The 11,803-nt window shown below is 49.3% G+C and overlaps 2 protein-coding genes across 2 annotated transcripts; one reads left to right on the top strand and one right to left on the bottom strand.

Moving 5' to 3' along the window:
* The first annotated feature begins 1,725 nt into the window (after nt 1-1,725).
* BIRC5 (baculoviral IAP repeat containing 5) lies at nt 1,726-11,544 on the top strand. The gene is made up of 4 exons (XM_032429605.1): nt 1,726-1,901; nt 2,262-2,371; nt 3,939-4,056; nt 10,301-11,544. Exons 1-4 carry the CDS (start codon nt 1,791-1,793, stop codon nt 10,388-10,390), a joined length of 429 nt encoding a protein of 142 aa, XP_032285496.1. The 5' UTR covers nt 1,726-1,790; the 3' UTR covers nt 10,391-11,544.
* Nucleotides 5,222-5,546, bottom strand: LOC116647942 (NADH dehydrogenase [ubiquinone] 1 alpha subcomplex subunit 3). Its single transcript, XM_032429607.1, has one exon. It carries the CDS (start codon nt 5,532-5,534, stop codon nt 5,280-5,282), a length of 255 nt encoding a protein of 84 aa, XP_032285498.1. The 5' UTR covers nt 5,535-5,546; the 3' UTR covers nt 5,222-5,279.
* Nucleotides 11,545-11,803: the final 259 nt, after the last annotated feature.

The raw sequence follows: 11,803 nt of genomic DNA on the forward strand, positions 1-11,803 counted from the left end.
AGGGGAGTTTGCTAAGTGATAAAACTGGTGTTTCAAACCTGCCTTTGTTCAAAGCTGCTTACCAAACAGCGTGGGGTCAACTGGCCAGATCTTGGCAAAGAAACCTGAGCCCTTTCCACATGCACCTTTCTATCGATATACTTCTGAAAGGATCAAGATTTTAACAATGAACACCAAAACCAAAAGGAATCTTCAATGAATATCTTTTATAAGTCATCTCAGAGTGGAACAAAACAAAAGAAGCCAACCAGAAATAGAAAACAAAAGTCAGGGGCGCCTGGCTGACTCAATCCAAAGAGCATGTGGTTCTTGATATGGGGGTAGTGAGTTCGAGCCCCACGTTGGGTGTAGTGATTACTAAGAAAAACAAAACAAAACAAAAAAACACACTTAAAACACCAAAAGTCAGGGGAAAAAAAAGACTGATAAATATAACTGCATAAAAATAAAAAAATTCTGTGGCGCCTGGGGGCTCAGTCGTTAAGCGTCTGCCTTTGGCTCAGGTCATGATCCCAGCGTCCTGGGATCGAGCCCCACATCGGGCTCCCTGCTCTGCAGGAAGCCTGCTTCTCCCTCTCCCACTCCCCCTCCTTGTGTTCCCTCTCTCACTGTGTCTCTCTCTGTCAAATAAATAAATCTTTAAAAAAAAAATTAAAAACTTCTGCAAGAAAAAAATATGCCACAAAGTCAAAAGACAACAAACTGGAGTCAAGGGCTGGGAGGACATGACAAATGAGGTTAAGTGCCTTCTGAATAAAGACTCACCAGGCAATAGGAAAAATGTCAGTATCCTAAGAGCCAAGTGGGTAAAGACACCAATGGGCAATTCACAAGCAAGATAAAAGCAACAGAGTTGAGATGATCAGTATTTTAATCTGAGAGATGCAAGTTAAAACAAGCACGTGCTGTTCTGCATTCTCACAGAGGCAGAGATCAAAACATCTGCGGTCGCTCAGTGTTGTGAGAAGACAAGAACTCTCAGGGCAGTCACCTGTTCAGGTTAACCAGGGAGACCTTTGACCCAGAGAATTTAGCAACCCAGAGAGCAACACAGCCTGCCTCCCTCCCATCTCTGGGGTGGCTCTTTCTTTGTCTGTGTGTTTTTCTCTCTCATTTTCCCTCCCCACTGTTTCACAAAATTGCTCCCAATTTTCTTGTCAATTACAATAATTGCGAGCTAACAGCTTACCCAATTCATAAAGACTGTAACTGGTAGAAATGAACAAAATTAATTTAACAACGGCTAATACTGATATAAGCCTCAGGGTTTTTTTTAGCTACTACGTTTAAATGTTAAACATTTGACTCCAGACAGGAACTTGGTACAAATAATGCAGAAGGATCAAAAGGGCAGAAGCTGTTATTGGTAAGATTTGATAGAGCCAAAAGCTGATCTATGAATTAAATATCTGTTACAAAATCTTACGGAAAAGGGGGAGTGTTTAATGAGCACAGACTTAATACATATGTGTTCGACAGTGGCCACTCCTTGAACCCATCACGGGGACGTCAGAGCATCCTCAATCCCTCTTCCCACCGGTCTTTGCAAGCAATGGGGGAAACGCTAAGGGTGGGAAAGGGCCAGCGCGCGGCATAGGCCGCTCTGCGCATCGCGAGTAGCTGAGCCGCACGGCGGGAGGACTACAACTCCCAGCACGCCCCGCGCCGCCCAGCCTTCCCAGAAAGCCGCGGGCGGCGCGCTCTGCGGCAGCGCGTTCCCGACATGCTCCGCGGCGGCAGCCAACCGCCGGATTTGAATCAGGTCGGCGCTCTGTGGCTGTGTCGGCGGGATGGGCGCTTCGTCGTTGCCCCCCGCCTGGCAGCTCTACCTCAAGGACCACCGCATCTCTACGTTCAAGAACTGGCCGTTCTTGGAGGGCTGCGCCTGCACCCCGGAGCGGGTGAGACCGCGCGGCCTCCCTGGGCCCCAGGCCCGCCCTTCCCCAGAGCCCTGACGCGGCCCCGGGGTGACCCCCTCCGGCTGTGGGCTTTCGGCCCCGTGAAACCCCTCCCTCTGTGGGTTCCCGAATCCCGAGCGACCCCTCCCCCTGTGGGCTCCCAGACCCCGGGGCGACCCCTCCCTCTGTGGGCTCCCGAACCCCGGGGCGACCCCTCCCTCTGTGGGCTTTCGGCCCCGGGCGACCCCTCCAGCTGTGGGATGGCAGCCCCGGGAAACCCCTCCCTCTGGGCCCCCGGGCCCCGGGCCACCCCTCCGTCTGTGGGATCCCGGCCGGGGCCTGAGCCTCAGCTCTCCCTTGCAGATGGCCGAGGCCGGCTTTATCCACTGTCCCACTGAGAACGAGCCCGACTTGGCCCAGTGTTTCTTCTGCTTCAAGGAGCTGGAAGGCTGGGAGCCAGATGACGACCCTATGTGAGTCCCCCAGGCCAGCCTCGTGGGCTCCCAGGCTGCCCCGGCTGCATCCCCCGCTCCTGTTTTGAGCCGGGCCTGCGAAAACTATCTGAATTTCCAAGACACTTAGTGATGCAGCCGTGGCTTTCCGAGTTCGTTTTGTGCCCCAAACAGTTATTGCAAATGGACGAGTCTCTTTGTGTTGGTGCCCTGGTGGTGCTTTCAGCCTTTCTAAACCCGATTTGGCCAGACGTCCTCCCGTGGATGCTGAGGAAAGGCTCATTCTTGCAGGACTGTCCGTGACGCCCTTCAGGTCTGGCCGAATTCAGGCGCAGATCCTGTGGTGACCGGGGGGCGTCCAGGTGCTTTCCTTGCTGTGGAGTCTTCACATCTAAAGCGTCATTGAGCTGTCACTCACACACCGGAGAAAATACTCTCTTAAATGGGACGCTTGTGTTGTTTCAGGTTTTGTCCTTTAAGGCATCTAGATTTGTTTTTGGTTGTGTTTTTTGTTTTTGTTTTTTTGTTTTTTTAATTCTGTGTGTATGTCCAGACACCCTGACGGCTGTCTTTTTGTATGTGACACCACCTTCTTTTCTCATCTTTTTTCCCCTGTCAGTCCCGATTGCTGCCGTATGTTAATATTTTCCTATAGAGAATCACCCAAGTTGTCTCTTCTTGGCCAGAAGAGAGTTGTTGTTTTCTCTAACATGTTTGCTCTTATGACCCATTTTTTTTTTTTAAAGATTTTATTTATTTACTTGACAGAGAGGGAGAGAGAGAGCACAAGCAGGGGGAGCGGCAGGCAGAGGGAGAGGGAGAAGCAGGCTTCCTGCTGAGCAGGGAGCCCGATGTGGGGCTCGATCCCAGGACCCTGGGACCATGACCTGAGCCGAAGGCAGACGCCTAACGACTGAGCCACCCAGGCGCCCCCCTTATGACCCATTCTTGACTAGGATGGCATGGTGCTCATACCGGGGATCACTGGGAAAGTACCCGCTGTATTCTTGGGAGTGAATTTCTACGTGCTAGGATATTTTCAGATGGTAGTTCCTATGGGCTGTCCTTTTGGACTCTGGATGGCTGTGTTCATTCCAGTACTGCTCTGCTCACACTGCTGTCCGCTATTTGCAGGGATAATTCCCAATGCAGAGAATGAGGCTGGGGAGTTCATTGGAGAAGCCTGGCCAGCGATGCCCTTACTGGGACCCAGCAAACAGATTCTGTAACAGTTCCAGTGAAATGAGATTACTTCAGACAGCTCCTTCCTTGAGGATTTTAGAGGGATTTGAAGTGTGCTGCCCCTGCACTTACATACCACGTGACATGTTTCCTGCTAATTGCTGAAGGACTCCAGATAAAATACATCAGCCCCAAGCATGGTGGGGAGACGTCCAGAGAGAGGGCAGGGGGCAGAGATGGGCTGTGTGGGAGTGTGCCCTGGGACCTAGCACTGGTTCTGTGTGCTTCACGAAGCAGAGGGAGGCATGTTTGTGAGCCAGGGTGCTGGGTGTTGCTGACAAACTGTTGTTTTTCTCCCTTTACCTGACTTTTCTCTGTTGACATGCTCCTGCATTGATTTTTCTAGAGAGGAGCATAAAAAGCATTCATCTGGTTGTGCTTTCCTTTCTGTAAAGAAGCAGTTTGAAGAATTAACCCTCAGTGAATTTTTGAAACTGGACAAAGAAAGAGCCAAGAACAAAATCGTATGTATTATCGGGAGTAAGAACCAAGGGCAAACCCTGTTGAGCTTCTGGAGCACTGAGTTCCCCGCCCCTTGTACTGGAGGGGCTTAGTTTTCCTCAGTACGCATTTTTAAGCCCCTCAGATGGATATGTGAGGATATAAAGGACAGAAAAGCGTCTGTCCTGGAATGTGGTCTTGGGGTTGTGCAGTCAGAGAAAAACGTGTTCCCTCCTGGAGGACGTGTTTAGTGTGAGGTACCTCTGGTGGTGGAGCGGTGATGGTTAGGCTGGTGCCCAGCCTTCAGTGACAGTCTGTGTGGGAGGCCATTTACATAGTGTGTGTTCATGTGTGAGCGTGGTGGGGACAGAGGGTTTGGGGGCACATAGTAACATATCGGGGAAAGGGCATTATGGGTATTGGGAAAAAGAGGCACAGTCCAGCTGGACCTTGGGATTTCTGCAGGTGAACTTTGACTTGTGGACAGGCATCCTGGGTTATCGGGAGAGAGGAGGGGTGAGGCTGTGGGTCCACAACGAGGTGGGTACCAAGCAGCCTGGGCTGTAGAGAAAATCAGGGCTCCCAGTTAAATCTGAATTTCAGGTACATGGGGAATAATTTATTAGTATAGCTCACGTTTTGTATGGATGTATACTAAAAAAGTTACTCGTTTTTATGAAGTTCAAATTTAGCTGGACATCCTCTATTTTTATTTGTTAAGTATGGCAGTGTTACAGAGAATAAATGTTTGGGTGTTTAATATCATTGTAGCAAAGCACTGGGCTGGGAGTTGACATCCTAGTTCTGCCCCTGCCATTCGTGGGCTCTGTGAGTTTAGGCCAGTCTTGGTTGCATGTGGAGGGCGGATCCCCGTGGTTTCTGAGATCCTTTTCTGGTTGAAAATTTATGTTCTTTTTGAGATGATTATGAAATAGTTCTGTCTAATACAGTATAAACACTGAAGACCAAATTTTTTGTTAGGATAGGGGAAGAAATTGGCGGTCAGTATAGCGAGTTGTGGAAGAGCATTTACGCAATGGGGGCCTGGGGGACTGCAGTGTTGGAAGCACGAAGTGGGCCAGGGAGAGCCTTCTAGGTCAGGCGTCAGCACACCCTCCGTGAAGTGCCACAGATAGTAAATATTTTAGCCTTCATGGGCCTCATGGTTTAGGTATTTTTTTTTTTTTTTCGCTTTTCACATTTTATTGGCTCAGGGGAGGGGCCTCCTCCATGTCACCGGGGGTGCTCACAAGTTCTTCAGCCACTCCAAGCTTGGGCCCTGGGGGTCCTGGGGGTGGCTGGGGACATCGGGCATGTTCCCATCATCTCGGAGGGGCACTGGATAGTTGTAGGGTGTGGCCTGGTTGATCATGGTGGTGTATTTGGTGAAGGGGCTGAGGGTGGGCAGAATTAGAGCGAGGCCCCCGATGGTGAAGGACGCGACCAGCACCGGCTCCTTGGCCCAGGCATCCTTGAGGAAGGTGGCGAGTCTCCCGGCCATCTTGGTCGCGGCAGAGGCGGTGGCTGCGGCCTAGGTATTTTTTTTTTTTTAAGATTTTATTTATTTATTTGAGAGAGAGAGCGTGAGCAGAGGGAAGGGGCAGAGGGAGAAGGAGAAGCAGACTCCCTGCTGAGCAGGGAGTCCGATGCGGGACTCGATCCCAGGACCCTGGGATCATGACCCAAGCCGAAGGCAGACACTCAACCGACTGAGCCACCCAGGTGCCCTCTGTTAGATATTATTCTTTGGGGTTTTTTTTGTTTTCACAACTGTTTAAAAATGTGAAAACCATTCGTAGCCCAATGTATGAAAATAGACCATATGTCCCACAGGCCACAGTTTACCAAGCCCATTCTAGGTGAGAGACCAGCCTGTTTACTTAGGGGACAGTCATGAGAAAGCTGTGCCCCAGCGAGCAGGAGGAAGATTAATGTGTAGCCCAGGGAGAGGCTGAAACCAAACTGTAGAGCGCTGAAAAAGACAAAGGATGTTAGGTGGTTGTAACAAAGAGGAAACGTGGTTGTGACAGCACAGCTCCAAGACAGTGAGTGACCCAGTGCTCCAAGGCCCCTTGGTCTGATAGGCAGAGTCAGGTGGCCTATGGGGAGAAGGGATTCACTGAAGCAGGAAGCCCACCAGGAGACGCTCGGTCACCAGGTCGCCATCATCTTCGGGAACAGCAGTGGGGCCACACCAGACCAGGGTGAACAGGCAAGAAGGGAGAAAAGTGGGGGATAGGAAGAAAATGTTTTGCTTTCATTGTACAGCTGTTTCTGTTCTCCCCAAGTCAGAATACAGGATACGTTATTTTTTTTAAAGATTCTTATTTAAGGGCGCCTGGGTGGCTTAGTCGTTAAGCGTCTGCCTTCGGCTCAGGTCATGATCCCAGGGTCCTGGGATCGAGCCCCGCATCAGGCTTCCTGCTCAGTGAGCCTGCTTCTCCCTCTCCCTCTGCCTGCTGCTCCCCCTGCTTGTGCTCTCTCTCTCTTTCAAATAAATAAATAAAATCTTAAAAAAAAAAAAAATTCTTATTTATTTGAGAGAGAGAGAGTGTGCAATCCAGCACCAGCAGGGGGAGGGGCAGAGGGAGAAGCAGACTCCCCACTGAGCAGGGAGCTGAATGTGGGGCTCGATCCCGGGACCCCAGGATCATGACCTGAGCTGAAGGTAGACATTTAACCGACTGAGCCACCCAGGCATCCCAGAATACAGGATACTTTAAAACGATGCCTTTGTTTCTATTACTTTGTTTAATTACAAAACAAACAATATAAGCTTCCACAAGGAAGAATCAAAAGCTCCACCTCTGTGCTAAGGGTGACCACCATGGACTGTTTATTGTGTCTCCTTCCAGATAATTTTTAAATTTCCGTATTTTATAGAAGAATAAAAAGTGTAAGCTGTTCATACTTTCCTTAATTGGTTTATACAACTTAAACAACAGGGAAGTTTTTGTAAGCCCGTGGCTCTCAACTATACTGTTACGATGTCGTAGAGCTATGCTCTCCCCCTCCGTGGCCATCAGCCACGAGTGGCTTTTATGATGAAGATTCTGTAGAGTGCAGATTTGCGTGCTCCGGTCACACAGAGAGCGTCTTACGTGCCCAGTGGCTGCGCATGTCCGGTTGCTGCTGTGCTGCGCCCCGCAGATAATGGAATAGTTCTGTCATTGCAAAAGGTTCTGTTGGACATGCTGTTCTAGAGTACCAGCTGATTGTGAGATTTGCTGCAAATAATTTATCACTAGTATGTAAGTCAGGTCCCCTCGTGTGCCCATGCACTTGCCCATGTGAGTGGATGGTCATGTCTGGGAACCGGCATAACCAGAGGTCTGTCTGCTTCGCCCTGGAGCCCCATGGGCAGTCTAGGGCACCTCACTCCTGGGGGTGGGCTGGCACACAAACCTTGTCTGTTCGGTAGGGGTAAATAAGGTCGGGGCCTGGTATTTTAAACTATTAAGTTAGCTATGTGATTGCATATGTAGTGTAAGGTAGTCGTTTATTGGACATTCGTTAAAAAGAACAAGATGAAATAATTGTGTTGGGTATGCAGATACTGGAGACAAGGAACAGGTGTTTGCTGTGATGCTGTGGGTTTCTGAGGCCCCAGACTTACGTGGGAGGTGCTGCTGCTAGTCCGTGTGACAGGATCGCTGATGGAGCAGCCCACCTGGGGCCCTGGGGTGTCCCTGCTGGACAGCCGGCCTTTTAGGGGGGGTCTAACCTGGGAGCGCGCTGCCCGCTCTGTGGCTCTTCTTGGGGCTGCAGCGCTACCTCTGCCTTTTGAGAAAACAAAGTAAATTAGAACCAGCTAGAAAACAAATCAGTTCAGGGGCTGAACTTAATATGGGAGCAAGCAGAGAAACCTCTGTCAGACTTGAGTTTGTAGACACTAGCAATGAGGCTAAAATGAAGCTCGAGAGGAAGGAAGAAGAGTCCTAAGCTCCAGATGGCAAACTTTTGCTCAGTGCGTTTTATGGTTTGTTTGTTTTTTAAAGATTTTATTTATTTATTTGAGAGAGAGAGCACATGAGAGCGGGGAGGGTCAGAGGGAGAAGCTGAGCAGGGAGCCTGATGCGGGACTCGATCCCGGGACTCCAGGATCATGACCTCAGCCAAAGGCAGTCGCTTAACCAACTGAGCCACCCGGGCGCCCCTTTTTATTATTATTATTATTATTATTATTATTATTATTATTATTATTTTAAGATTTTATTTATTCAACACAGAGATAGCGAGAGCAGGAACACAAGCAGGGGGAGCAGGAGAGGGAGAAGCAGGCTTCCCGCTGATCAGGGAGCCCAATGCGGGGCTCTATCCCAGGACCCTGGGATCATGACCGGAGCCGAAGGTAGATGCTTAATGACTGAGCTACGCAGGTGTTTTATGTTTTTAATAGTTTCTGATTTTTTTTTAAAGATTTATTTATTTGTTTTAGAGAGAGAATGGGAGGGGCAGAGGAAGAGGGAGAATCCCAAGCAGAATCCTCACTGAGCATGGAACTGGACGAGGGGCTCAATCTCGTGACCCTGAGATCACGTCCTGAGCTGAAATTAAGAGTCAGATGCTTAACCAACTGAGCCACCCAGGTGGTGCCCCATGAGTTTCTGAGTTTTGCTTCAATCCACCTTTATTAAGAAAACATAGGGGCGCCTGGGTGGCTCAGTCGGTTGAGCGTCTGGCTCTTGTTTTTGGCTCAGGTCATGATCTCACGGTTGTGGGATCGAGCCCCGAGTTGGGCTCTGTGCTCAGCTGAGAGTCTGCTTGGGATTTTCTTTCTCCCTCTCCCTCTGCCCCTCCTCCTGCATGCGTGTGTGCACGCTCTTTCTAAAATAAATAAATCTTTAAAAAAATGTATAAATTGGAGTTGTTGAACCTCCATGTTGTGGTGGTTAAATTACAGCCTGTGTACATTGGGGCTTATTTAATTTTAGACTTTTTTGAAAGAGAAGAAAAAAGTAAATAAAAAATATATTTTAAAAGGCCATGGTCAGGGCCCCTGGCTGGCTCAGTCGGTGGAGCGTGCAACTCTTGATCTCATGGTTGTGAGTTCAAGCCCCACGGCGGGTGTACAGATTACTTAAAAAAAAAAGAAAAAGTACAGTCATCTTTCCATATCTGTAAAGACGAGGCTCTCGAGCTGCAGAGTTGTCCGTTACAGGGCACACCCTTAACTGTCAGTTGCTGTGTTCTTTTTTTCGTGTCAATTTCTTATTTTTTAAATTAATTTTTCTTTCTTTTTTTTTTTTCTTTTTTTTTTTTTAAGATTGTATTTATTTGCGAGAGAGAGAATGAGAAACAGAGAGCATGAGAGGGAGGAGCGGACTCCCTGCTGAGCAGGGAGCCTGATGTGGGACTCGATCCCGGGACTCCAGGATCATGACCTGAGCCGAAGGCAGTCGCTTAACCAACTGAGCCACCCAGGCGCCCATTAATTTTTCTTTCAATTAATAATTTTAAGTAAGCCTTATACATGGCGGCAAAATTAAGATACACAAACATACATAATGAAAAGTAATTTTTTAAAGTTAGCCTCTAATTAAAAAACAAATTTAGCCTGATAAAGGCCTGTTAGCTTTTTAGTGTGTCAGAGAAATCAAGGAGAACACACATGAGGGTAGGGAGAGAGGTTCTTGGATCTGCTAACGCGATCCGACATTTGTCCTTCTGGAGAGAGCGTTGGGCAGAATGAACAGGTCAGAAGGTAGGTTCAGGGAGCCCCGGGAAGCAAAAGAATCTTCTATTTCAGGAGAAAGCTGAGGCTCGGCAGTGTCTCTACATGGACAAGAGGGGGGCTCTACATGGACAAGAGGGGGGCTCTGGACTTGAACTGGGGGAGCTTCAGAAGCAGTGTGGGCGGTGGTTGAGAGCAGGACTGTGCCACAGACTAGCTAGCTGGGCCACCTGGACACCACTCTGGGCCTTGGTTTCCTCACTGTGGAATGCAGACCGTGGTGGCATCTGCCTCACAGGGACGCCGAGCAATAAAGCCGTTCGTGTGTGTAAAGCAGGTGAAATGGTGTTTGGGACACACAAACATTGCAGAAGTGTCTTCTTTTATCATTATTAGGATGTAGCTGAAGTGGGAGGCCCTTGAGTTGAGTCAGGATATTCACCCCAAATAGCTGGGGGTCTCCACCCTAGCACAGCACCTGATTTATTTAGGTGCTCAATAGATGTTGCCTTGTTTTTTCCATGTTGATCTTGTCTACAGGGTGTGATTGGGAAGCTCTCGTTCAGTTTCATGCACCTATTCTTTATTTCCAGGCAAAGGAAACCAACAGTAAGCAGAAAGAATTCGAAGAGGCGGCAAAGAGAGTGCGCAGTGCCATCGAGCAGCTGACTGCGGTGGAGTGAGGCCTCTGCCGAGCGCACTGCTCCCCGGCCTGACCCTTTCCCAGCGCCTCAGGGAAGGAGAACGTCCACGATTTGAAATTAGAATATTTAAGCTATACTTTTGGTTTTTTCTTGAAAGTGGTGCCAGAGGCTGCTTCTGTTTGTGCAGCTGATGCTGCTAAGTCCAGTAACCGATTCTCTCATTTTTCTTTGGTAGTTTTTGCGCCATTGGTTCCTGGACTTGCCAGGGTGAGAAGGTGAGAAGCGTGTTCTCGTGGGCAGAGCCCTTCCACGGTGAAGCACCGGGGCTTCAGGTTGACGGCTCGCTGTGGAGCCTGAGATTTGATGCCTGAATGTAATCATAGGTCTGTTGTGACTGGACAAATAGAGAATTAAGGATACCATTTTAGATTTTATCTGTCTAATAATCTGAATTTATGGTGTGCATTTCTTGTGTTCCCGCTACTCTGTATTATCTCGCTGGGGTATCTACAAGTCCTGCGGCCGTCCTTCTACCCCGTCAGGTCTGTGGTGCTGCAGCCCTCCTTCCCTCCAGAGCAGATCACACAAAATGCCATCCCTGCCAGAGCCCTGAGCTGCTGTGTGTGGGAAGGGCCGTCCTTGCCTGTCTCGTCATCTTGGAATCTTCACAGGGAGAGCTAGCAGAAGCCAACCCCAGGCTGCCTCGGGCCCCCAGGTGTGCCAGAGCCCTTCCGGGACTGAAGCCCGAATGGCAGGGGGGTGGAGGAGGCCTGATGTCTTGACAGTAAAGCCAGCCTCTTGCTTGGAGGTCAGTTGAAGATCTGTCACCTCCGGCATGCACCACAGGCACATGGCAAGGTTGTGACATTTCTCTAAAACAGACAACGAGAAGGTCCTTAATGCCAGACGGTGCGTTTTCCAGAGGCCTGGCTCCCTGCTCTGAATGAGCTGTGACATGGATGGGGCAGGCAGGGTTGGGATGAGAGACCCATGGAAGGAATTCCTCGTCTTCCCGTTCCCAGTACTCTGCAGACTGCTACTTCCCTTTCGTGACGTGGGTTAGGTGGCTGATAAGGCACCTGTCTTTCTAATGTGAAGCCCCCTAAGGAGGACAGAGGGATCAGTTAATCTAAAAAGTGGATTGGAAATGCCTTTTGGAGGAAACTTTTTTATAGATAACTTGTTTATATTGTTTGCAGTCTTACAGGATCATAGATTTCCGTGATGTCAGTTAGAGCAGTGGTAATAAACCTGGCGGCTGGGGCCCCGCGCTTGTTGCCTCTGACCTGTGGTTTCCTTGTCTGTAACACGGGTCATACAACTGTACCACCTCAGCTGGTTTCTGTGTAGGTGCGCGGGGGGACTTGAGACAGAGTCCTCAGCTTCTCCTCAGGCTCTGCAATGTCGCTTTCTTATTTTGTTTGAATTATTACTTCACAGCACAGCACAAAC

The sequence above is a fragment of the Phoca vitulina genome, unplaced genomic scaffold (genome assembly GCF_004348235.1).
Source record: "Phoca vitulina isolate PV1807 unplaced genomic scaffold, GSC_HSeal_1.0 scaffold41, whole genome shotgun sequence".
Lineage (NCBI taxonomy): Eukaryota > Metazoa > Chordata > Mammalia > Carnivora > Phocidae > Phoca > Phoca vitulina.